Source organism: Clupea harengus, chromosome 4 (assembly GCF_900700415.2).
Source record: "Clupea harengus chromosome 4, Ch_v2.0.2, whole genome shotgun sequence".
In the NCBI taxonomy this organism is placed as follows: domain Eukaryota; kingdom Metazoa; phylum Chordata; class Actinopteri; order Clupeiformes; family Clupeidae; genus Clupea; species Clupea harengus.
Genome location: NC_045155.1, coordinates 2548875 through 2560675, shown reverse-complemented (window position 1 = coordinate 2560675; position 11801 = coordinate 2548875). Strand labels below are relative to the sequence as shown.

At 45.8% G+C, this 11801-nt stretch overlaps 1 protein-coding gene across 1 annotated transcript; it reads left to right on the top strand.

The window, feature by feature from the left end:
- The first annotated feature begins 5508 nt into the window (after window positions 1–5508).
- Window positions 5509–8926, top strand: neurod4 (neuronal differentiation 4). The gene is made up of 2 exons (XM_012824233.3): window positions 5509–5750; window positions 6962–8926. The coding sequence occupies exon 2, from the start codon at window positions 6968–6970 to the stop codon at window positions 8054–8056; it is 1089 nt and encodes a 362-aa protein (XP_012679687.2). The 5' UTR covers window positions 5509–5750; window positions 6962–6967; the 3' UTR covers window positions 8057–8926.
- Window positions 8927–11801: the final 2875 nt, after the last annotated feature.

Sequence of the window (11801 nt, the reverse complement as noted above, 5' to 3'; positions counted from 1 at the left end):
CAACTCTGCGTCCCCATCTGTAGTTGCAGGGACTCCTGAGTTTGGCTGACTAATTAAAAAGCAGTGTGGAGGGCAGCATGTCAGTGTTTTTAAAGTCAGACGGGGACTCAACAACACAATCACTCCTGTCATTTTCCTGTAAGAAGTAACACTACATTTCCACTCAGTGTCTGTTGTACCATCCATACATTTCTTTCTCAGCCTAATGCACTTAGTACACCGGACAAAAGGATTCTGTGTGACTTTACTGCGTTCATTTATTCTGTCCCGGGCCACGTCTCAGTGTTACTGAAATGAAGCAGTATGTCTGGAGTGGGGCTGCAGGTGGCGCAACGTCTAAATGGGCAATTTTACGCTTCCAATTATGTGCTGGGCTTGTGATATAATACGGGTTTGATTTACATGCACTGACAAGGCGGCCTCCATCACCTCACACGTCCTCTCTGTGTTCACAGCATCTCCAGTCTCTCTCTCTCTCTCTCTCTCTCTCTCTCTTTCTCTCTCTCTCTCTCTCTCTCTCTCTTGCTCTCTCTTGCTCTCTCTCTCTCTCTCTCTCTGTTGATTCATCTTGGTCTGTCTTCTTCTCATCTCTCTCCTCACTCCATCAACACTAACTCGGGAGGGAAACTTTTGTCACTGATGGGCCGCTGTGTGTGTGTGTGTGTGTGTGTGCGGTGGGGAAGTGAGGAGAGGTTAAGAGTGCATGGCCGTGTTTGTTTTCTGCGGAAGCTCCCCTGTGTAGGCCAGGCTCAGTTGGGCTGCGCCCCTCTCCCACAGGGCCGCTGGAAACGCTCCTGTGTTCAGCTCCACTAAGCAGCAGATAGGACCTGAGCTGTGGGACTACCTTTAGACATACACATTTGCCTTAACACACATAAACACACACACACATAAACACACACACACACACACACACACACACACACACACACACACACACACACACACACACACACACACACACACACACACACACACACACAACAGCAGGGGATGGAGTGTGTGTGACAGAGAGTGTGTGTGTCTGTGTGAGAGAAAGAGGGGGGAGAGTGACTGAAAGGAAGATGGATAACTGTCCAGCTAAAAATGTCCTGTGAGGTCGATTTTCACCTCCACGGTGGTAGGTACCACGTCCCACACATTTACCTTTGAAGCATGAGGAGTAACCTTAGATCAATGGCATAACTCTACTTGTACTAATTGTGCTTAAAATCACTTTTTTTTGCCCGTTTCCCAGTCTGCTTGTGAACCAGGAAAAAGTCCACATTTGCATCAAAGTTGTTCCTCTGTTTCCCTGCCCCCCAGCACCCCGAATGCAGCCCCTTTCATGCCTACTACAGGAGGCTCAGCTTTCAGTGAGGGCCGAGGGAGCATGTGTGTGCGGCTCTAATTCCTATTGTGTGGGTGCAGCCTCGGCGTGAGCGAGCAAGGCTTTTGCAGTGTTTGGGAGAGTATTAGACAGAGAGACAGAGAAAAAGGGTGAGGGAGAGAGAGGAGGGGGGGGGGGGGGACGGGGACGAGAGGGGGGAACAAGGACCCATCTGTCAGAGTTACGAGCCCCCCCATTCCTCTCCAAAGCTCTCCCATGAGAGGGTGATGGGAGACAACTCACTTGTGGCAATATCTGTATATATTTAAACGCACAGGGAAACCCAACAGTATTAATGACGATCTTTGAAATGTGGACATTTCATGTTACCTGAAGGTGCGGGTGATGACAGCCATTTTGAGCTTGAGTAAAAGTCTTCTTTTTTTGCCAACTGTTGGGTTTGACATGTGTTGAATAAGGGGTGGATTCACTCAATTAGACATTGGATTTTAATATGGCATTTAACACAGCTCAGAGAAGCGTTGTGTGTATATGTTACGTGCACTTTAGATGTAGGCATTCAAGTCAGTCTGAAATGTTGTGTTCTTTAAAAATGTCTTAATCAAGTGAATTAGAAAACTGTTCTACAGTAATAACTTTTTAAAGTGGGTCTATCATCAACAAAATCTGAGTTGAGATGACTTTGATTCAAGTGAGTCAACTTTAAAAAAAATGTTCTCCGTGTCAACTGTGAGGTCATGGTTGAAATCCTGTGGTGATTTTTGTGATATTTCCATGAAATTCTAATAAAAGAAGAGGTTAAAATCAGGAGTGGTTTCACTGGGGGGCCAATGTAAACGCTGGTCACAAATAATAGCAGATAATTAAACGTCAATACTTAATGAATGCATTCATTCTTAAACACTCCAAACTAAATATGAAACATAGAAATAAAAGTGGCATGGAGGACAAATGGAAAAAGTCGCCCCTGCACTGAAATGTCAGTTTCTGGTTGAGATGCAGCAGAAACTGGAACAGGACACGTCCCTGAAGTTCCCAGTCTGACACTGGGGTCCATTGGGGAGGCGGGGTGAAGCATTAGCACCGCTATCCCCAGTGCAGGCTGCAGGTGTGTGTGAGCACAGCCTCAGACTCCAGGGAAACATGGGTGTGTGTGTGGGGGGGGGGGGGAGAAGAGGCTTACCTGGGGAGCTCTGGGGAGTTATGGCACACTCTTTGGATGCGCTCACACACATGCGATCTCTGGGCCTCACGGGACTGTACCACTACAACATATGAGACGAGAAGCACATAGGGTGCTTTTCACACTAGAGCTTTTAGGTGTGGACTGGGGCCCGCTTGCGCCGTTAATTCGGTTTGTTTTGTTGATTGTGAAAGCTGTTTTCTGGCCTCAAGGGACCACACCTACAGACTCCTACAGAAAACGGGAGTGTGGGATACACGGTTCACCTGAACTCAAGTGCGGTTCCTGGTGTGAAAGCTAGCCAATCCTATCCGATCCAAATTCTCCCAAAAAAAAAAAAAAAAAAAAAAAGTCACCGTTAAATATGAAATGCAATTTCCTAAAATTCAAACAGACTTAAAAATAGTGACTAGAGGACAGCTGCGTGGCAATCCATGCTTGAGTGTAGGCTATGCACCTAGATTATGCTCGGCAAGCAAAGCTGCAAATTCATCTGGCATTGCCGCCTGTCTCGGCAACAACGTCCAAATCCGAGCAGCTCGCATAATTTATGGCAGAGCGAAAATATTAACAAAAATATTATGAAAACCAAGTGCAGGCTTCCATTTTTACTTCTCTACCTTGCATCATTGCTTAGAAACATTGGTAGATAAAAGTTGCACGTTGCTTACATGTTGAAGACAGGCCATGGTTCGCAATCAAATAATGTAATGTGAAAGGAGACCAGTGGGGGCAGGGGGTGGACGGAATAACCACACTCGAGTTCGGACCAGCAAAACGGACCAAGTGTGAAAACAGTTCACACACACACACACACACACATACACAAACACATGAACACATACCTTAGAATGTGTTCACCCTGCTCCTATTTTACACCAACTAAAACACCCACACGTATGGAGTTGTAATTTTTTATTTTGTTAAATAAATCGTCACGCAGAAAAAGTTCAAATTGAATCATGTGAAATGTGTAGCCGCAGTTATCTTTATGCAGTAGACATGTCTACGGTTTTCAGACTGGAAAAGACCTTGACCGCTCTTGCATAATGAACGTTAGCCTATTATGCATGTTATGTTTCAGCACGAGATATCATTTAAGGCAGGCGACTGACGCGTGAGTGCACAAGCAACAGATGTGACGATTCCTTCATCACTTCGCGTATCCGGGACCATCTGCTCTCCAGCCGATCGAGAAGTCGAAATGAGGCTGGAAGTTACTTTCATGGGGGCTTGCAGCATGTGCATATCTGTAGATATTTTCAGATGGAATAACTGTTCTCGACCTACATTTATTCAACCATGTAATTATGGCAAAACAAGATTGTTAGTATTGCCCGTCAGTAAATATAAACTGAATTTTGAGGTTATTTGTGAAATGTAAAACCAATTGATGTATATTCACGACCATTAAGAGCTATGATACACAGATATTAGACTGTCGTACTTAAACTTGGCTCGAGAGGGAGAGGGAAAGAGTATGCGCACAGTAACAAGCACAGATGTGAGACTTGCGCAGACAATGGGATCAATTCAGGGACACGTGCGACCCGCAATCCCTGCAGTCAAGCACAATATTAGATCCCCTACTGTGGAGCGGCTCGCCACGCATGGAAAAAATCACATATGCTGCATTTGTTATGCCTCCGCATTGAGCCAAAAGATGAGAGGATGCAGAGTGAGGGATTATCAACAAAGTGAAGGCCAATGGCAGAAACTTTAATCATTCACGTTATCCATTATGTGTTTAACACTAGATACGTTAAACATCAATTTAGACAACATAACTTATATGGTGAATCTGTGTAAAATATTTGATTCTTAGAATGTGTTAACATCCACCTGCTCAGTTAGTAGCCTTGTTTTACCAATATAACTTTAGTTTACAGGGAAGTATATTTCATCTTTAGATTTAAGCGGGGAAACGAATGCGTTCGCATTGTCGACAGTTTGATATGTAGGCTAATTGTGTGACTCACGCGATCCTAAATGGGATTAGGTAAATCATAATGAAAGGTGGCTCACGCAGAAACCGAAGTAATTTATCCCAAATGATTTAAAACAAAGCCCATTTTTGGCTTGATTCCTTCAACAGTTAGCAGGCGCCGAGTTGCGTGGATCTCGAAGCTCTAATGAGCGGAGCAAGCGCATGAATGGGCTGCTGAACAACGCACACACCTGCTCTCACCACACCAAGCTGTCAAAATCACTTATGCGCGCCTCCGAGGATGCGCGTCTCTTCCTCCGAGCTGGGCACCAGTCTTGATTTTAGGCAAGATCCTTTGACCCCGCCTTAACACAAGCGTGCCATTCGGCTCTCTGTTAATCGCATTTTGTTTTTTGCGTCACTGATCAGCTGTAGATAACAGGTGGAATTGTGGATTTAAAAAAAAAAGAAAAAAAAAAAGATAACGAACTTCACCTCGTCATTATTTTGTCGAATGTATGTTTACTCACATAGCATATAGCGTGAAAAGTTAAATAAATTATGTAGATCACAACGTTCAGTGGAGAATCCACTTTGCACTGAGTATAAACAGTACCTGAGTATAAACAAACATTTGTGTAATAAAACTTTAAAACAAGTTGGCGAGCTACTCAGCTAAACTTCCGTGCTACTCTGATTTGAGTGATTAATTGACTTCATATCAGGTTTCCCGTGGAGATCTGTTTTAAGAGATGATTTCTGCATACGACATGGGCTAATAGTTTAAGATGTGTTCAGTTTTTTTATGTGGGCACACACATGCAAACTCAAAAACCCACTTTCCCCCCAACAAACGCACGCACAAACACACACACGCACACATACATACATGCATACACACACACACACGCACACACAGCAAGAGGGAGGGCAAACACGTACAAAGGTTGTGCCTGGGGTGCGAGGCAGTTAAGTCGTGAAACTTTGGCCACGAGCCCGCCACGCGCGTTTGGATCAGCTGGAGGGGTGGGATTCTCGTGGGAGGGGCTACACCACCTCACTAAAAAGGCTCAATCAACCGCGGAGAGCGCCAGAGAGAAATGAGAGAAGTGGGCTTGCGAGTCGATGGATAGATAAACTGAGGGACCAACTTCTGATGAACGCCAGCGTCCAAGAGAAACACAAGACGAGAAGCGAACAGAGGATTCTTTAACCGACCAGTGATTTTCCTGAAGATTTGCTGCTTGGCCGAGTTGTTCTTTTGGAATTCACCAATAATTCTACACCAAAAGGCACGACATCTGAAACAGGTGGGTTTTTCGCCAAAATGTCTTGATAACTGCAATACCTTTTGTTTCTGTAGGACATTTAGTGCTATTCTATTCCTGCACCATAGGATGTCATACCAGCTTGAATGGACAACTTCTGGCAACATTTACAGCTTCCAAATGCAGTTTCCAAACCTTGATAGGTTATATCGAAGCAAAACACACAATTGCACAATTTACACAATAATCACGATAGAAACGTTATAACCTACCTGCTTACATTATCAGTGACCAGACCAAAGAGGGCATGTTCCAAATTATTATTTTTAAGTTTTTCAAGGAGACAAATTAAGTGAAATGTAGGGCATTATGTCCATTCATTACTTTACTGTAAAATCAAATGTCTTCCCTCATCACACGCACTATTGCACAAGTACAAATGAAAACAGTTACTGCTCAACGTACTACATGGGTGAAAGACAATTTGAACAAATCATTATGTCATCATGCATCAACACATCACAAACATGCATTATTATTATTATTATTATTATTATTATTATTATGGTGATGATAAAACCACAGTCGTGCTACATAGGATCCTCTTCGTCCTCAATAGGAATATACGTGGCATTTGATTGACAAAAGTGGATATAAAATTGAGATGAGGCTGGGGCATTCAATCAAATCAAATTCAACTATTCAAACTGTATCAGTATGGCTAGGTCCCATGTTTATTGACTCCGTTTTCCAGGCTACCCTCAAATTAAATCCGTGCGCTTTATCTGCAAACTAAATCCTGTCGTGTCCCAGATTGACAGCGTCTCCAAAATGACGACACAGCGGTCGGAAATCGCAGGGTTTAGACCGAAAGTATCTCCCGCATTAGATCGCGCATTAAAGCCGAGAGAATATGCGGAATCCATGCCGAATATCGTCAGCTATTATAATAATCATCCGTTGCTTCAATCTAATTTCTCTGGCTTGTGTTTTGGTCCAATAGTGTCCGAAGCGAAAGATTGTTTACGCGAAAAGTACAGAAGTTGTCATCAATATGAGTTGGGCTCAGTTCAGATGCGTGAGCTGTTCAGACAACAGTGCTGAAGTTTCATCTTATCCCCGGAGGAGGCATAAAGCTAACATTTTTCAACGCTGAGAAGAAGAAGTTATACGTATTTGACTGTGATGTGAACTGTTCTTGACCATGTCTGAATTGTTTTTTTGATTTTCCAAATGTGTTTCTGTGCCTTCAGATCACAATGATGACCAAACAGTTTGGGAAGTCTGGAGAGGTGAGCGAGCTGGTCAGCTCTCTTGGCTGGATGGAGGAGGACATGAGCTCCCAGGATGGGGACCACACTCCCGACATGAACCGATACAGGCTGAGCGGAGGAGGCAGCCATGGTCCTGTGGAGCTGGGCAGCGAGGATCTGGAGGAGGAAGAGGAGGAGGAAGATGATGACGAGTTTGGTCTGGATGGCGAGAAGGCCCCCAAACGGCGGGGCCCCAAGAAGAAGAAGATGACCAAAGCCAGAGTGGAGCGTTTCCGCGCCCGACGGGTCAAGGCCAACGCCCGCGAGCGTTCCCGCATGCACGGCCTGAACGACGCGCTGGAGAGTCTGCGCCGAGTCATGCCCTGCTACTCCAAGACCCAGAAGCTGTCCAAGATCGAGACGCTGCGGCTGGCCCGCAACTACATCTGGGCCCTGGGCGAGGTGCTGGAGACCGGCGCGCAGCCCGAGAGCCCCGGCTTCATGGACATGCTGTGCAAGGGCCTCTCCCAGCCCACCAGCAACCTGGTGGCCGGCTGCTTGCAACTGGGGCCCACTCCCGCGATTCACGGCAAGATGGACGACAAGTGTGGCGCACCTGGAGGCGGCTTCGGGATGTTGGGCGTCAGTGGCCAGGCCGGCGGGCACCCCCACGGCAGCTACCCGTCGCCGGGTCTGCCCAGCCCTCCCTACGGCTCCCTGGAGGCCTCGCACCTAATGCACCTGAAGGGCTGCAAGGGCCCCGCCTACGAGAACCCCTCACCTCACGAGTGCAGCAGCGGCACGCCGCCGTACGACGGCCCGCTCACGCCGCCGCTCAGCATCAGCGGCAACTTCGCCCTCAAGCAGGAGCCCTCACCCCACGAGGCTGAGAGGAACTACCCCCCGCACCCACCGCCCGGCCACGCCGCGCACTACCTCTCCGCACACCACTACCCCCCCACCTCCATGGCCGCCCCGGCACACGCACTCTTCCCCGGCTCGCGCTATGAGCTGCCCCTGGAAATGGCCTTCGACTCCTTCGCCCCGCCGCCGCACATGGTGGCAGCGCAGATGGGCACCATCTACAGCGAGTGAAGGAGCCGGAGGGGCATTGCCCACACGCCCCCGCCCTTCCTCCATCTTGGCCACACTCACTGCCAGCTGGTTATGACTCTTTACAGCATAGCAGAGGGGGGTGAGAACAAGACAGCAGGGAGAATAGCTGCTGAACATTTATCTGGCTGGTCCGCACAGACAACATGCAAAAGACTTTAAAGTGGGGAAAAAAGAGAGGAGTGAGTAAGGAGAAAAAGGGAGAAAAGTAGAGGGGGAGGAAGAGGGAGAGAGAGAGAGAGCGAGCTCCCCACACTACCACCTCAACTAAGCCTACCTGTTACCTCGAAACTGCTGAGAAGTAGAGAGGGATCATTTGAAATTAATTTATTCCCACTATTGTTGTCATGGCTGTTTGTTTTATTTTTTTTATTATTGTTCATTCTTGATTCAATTTTGTTGAAATACTTGATAAACCATTTATGAGCCATAAACACATGCGGCCATGCATGTGCTCACACCGAGGGCAGAGGAAGAGTACTTTGTTTAAAACTGTTGCCCAAACAGTTGCCCAAAGTTAGTTTTTTTCTCATTCTATTGCCACAACAGTCCTCCAACCACACGACTTTGGTAGCACAGTGAAGTTTGCCATATGAACTGAAATATGTTTATTTATAATGGTATTTAATATTTATTTTAATGACTGTTGTCTGTCTCCTGAAACAAGTATCAGCACAGTTTTTTGTCAAATGTTTTCAGTCCACTGCCAGTCACTGGTACTGATTTACTATTTAAATTATTTATTTGATTTTTTTTTGTCATTCACCTCTATATTTGTCATATCAGTCAATGTTTTGTAAATATGTTCATGTTTCGCACTTAATGAAATAAATATTCTTATATTATATAATACCCCTTTTGTGATGCCTTCTTATGGAAGTCTGAAATATATAAAAAAGATTGGTATTTCCCTTGGACCTGGACGGTTGATCCCTCATATATGGCAATGTATCTGCCATTTATCTATTTAGCTGTTTATCCCCTTCCTCTGGGGTCTTTCACAAAAATATCCTTTTTGAGCCACTGTTTGGACCTTATTTTACAGATATATAGGGATATAGTGTAGTATATTGTTGATTGTTTATTGTTTATTGTTTATTAAGGATCCCCATTAGTCTACACCATGGTGGAGACTATTCTTCCTGGGGTCCAGGCAAAACATATTACAATACAATATAAATACATAAAATGCAGTACAGCATGATCAATTATCACAAAAACACAGACTTAAAAAACAACATTTACATTAAAAGTAATAGACATAGTATAGCATAGACATCATTATGATCATAGTTCTTTTCACTGTCACAGGTCCACTCTGTCCAATTGGCCAATTATGTCTCAAGCAGTGTCTTGACCACAACCATGTTTTTATCAGATGCTATCCACAAGGGTAACAAACTGCAATGACAAGATGATTGATGACCCTAGATAGAGGCGTGATCCCTACAGAGAGACAGACTCTGTGCCACTCACTCTTATAGAAGTTCCTGTCCGTCAAAATGTCCGTCAAAATCTACAGCTGGAACGGTAAACTGCTTAAAGAGCCCTTTAAAGTTTTGAGACAAAACCTTTTTTATGTCCAATAATTTAAAACCTTATCATGATTTATTTGAGCTATCCTTGAGAATACGGAAAATATCTTCCTCTAAACCAATCAGTCCTCATAACGCCTTGGGGAAAAAAAAGTAAAACGTTTTCAGTTATACACATTTAGAATTTTTTATCCCTATTCGGGCTGCACAAAAGGGAAGCACATGTCACATGTTTTCTCTAATTAAGCATGAAACAGATGCCATTAGTAAGACATGAGACCCCTCCGCCATCGTGAGTAGTCCTGAAGCCTACGCTATGTTAAAATGACAACATGAGGAGACAGCCTGAGAGGTGGTGTTGGATTGGTCAGCCGCTGTGCTGTTCTGGGCCACGCCGCTGTGCTACAGGGTCTCCCCCTGGGTCACCAGGAGCTCAGAGAGCCATGGGAACGCAAGGCTAGGGAACAGGTGACTGAATCACAGCAGCGCCCATCTCCTCTCTTCTCTTCCACCTCCCCCCATCCCCCATCCCTCTCTTGCCAAAAACAGTTGAGCCCCAGCAACCACCCCCCCCCCCCGCGCTCCCCATCCTACACAGTACCCCATTAGCCAACAGATTATAAAACCAATATCTGTTTGGGGAAAACACACAGCAAAACAACACAATCAAGCTAACTCAAAAAATTTTCATTTCAAACAACAATCAATCAACAATCAACTATTTCGATTTTTTACAAAAAGACCCAGGATTAACGTAAACTACCACCAGCAAACCCCAATATAACTAAAAACATACACATGCCTCTTTCCTTTCTGCGTCATTGTGTCATTCCCTCAGTCAATAAAGTCACTGAAACATTCACATTATCAAATTTCTCCAAGAAAAGACACCATTGCCTCCAGCCAAGAGGATTTGTTTGATGTCAGTTATCAAACAATGTGCCAGTTCTCGAGGTGGACAAAGAGCAGGGCAGCGGGGGTGCAAGGCTGGAGTGGAGGCCGACGAAAAAGGGAGAAGAAAAGTGTGTGTATGTTTATTATGGCAGGCCGTGTAAAGTGGAGGCCGTGCGCCTCCGAGGCCGTTGTCCTGAAGTGGATGCTCTCTGACCTCCCTCTCCACCTCCGAGGCTGTTGTCCTGAAGTGGATGCTCTCTAACCTCCCTCTCCACCTCCTCTCCTTCCCTCCCTCTCCACCTCCTCTCCTTCCCTCCCTCCCTCCGTCGACTCCTTAGGTTTGTCTTTTCCAGTCCTGCCATCGCGAGAAAGAAAGAAAGAAAAAAAAAAGCGCCAGAGAGAAAGGGAGCGATTGTTTTAGTGGGCGCCTCTGGTCCATTGTAAGTGCAGCCTGTTCTTTCTCTCGACCCCTGACCTGCATTGTTGTGGGGCGGCTCGTACGGGGAGGGGAGGCAGCTGGGAGAACTGCAGGGGGCTGACTGACAGCTGGGCACAAATTGAGGAGGGAGAGGGAGAGAGAGAGAGAGAGACAGAGAGAGAGAGAGAGAGAGAGAGACAGAGAGAGAGACAGAGAGAGAGACAGAGAAAGAGAGGGAGGGAAAGAGAGGGAGGGAAAGAGAGAGAGGCAAATGCTGGGTGTGAGTGAATGGAAGTGGAAGGTCTATTCTTTGACCCCCCCCCCCCCCCCCCCCCACACACACACACACACTCTTTCTTCCACAAGTTTGCTTCGCTTCCTCTGCGCTGTCAGTTTCTTCGCTGTGCTGGAATGACACATAGCTGTGCACCCCAGACCGGCTGCAGGGGGACAGGTGGACAAGGAGAGCGCACATGCAATGCTGTTGTATGTTACTTTGTTGTTTTTTGTGTTTTCTGTGTATGTATGTGTGTATTAATGGGCATTTGTGTGTGTGTGTGTGTGTGTGTGTGTGTGTGCTATAGAGAGGGTGGTGCACTTGTGTGACTGCCGTTGGTTGTTGTTTTGGTGTGTAAAGTGGTGGGGGAGGATATGGATTATGAAAATGAAATGGTGGAGAATCACAACTTAAGCCAGACAAAAAACCCACAACATTCTAACACACTTAGTTTGATAATACAGCTACGAGTAAAGAGCAGTCGGCCAGTGTTGAGACGGAGTTAATGGAATTGGAATAGACTACCATTGTACTATTGTGTTCCGACACCAAAAAGATGGGTCTGTATTCTATTTCTATAAGAGCTTCTGCTATCTAATCAAC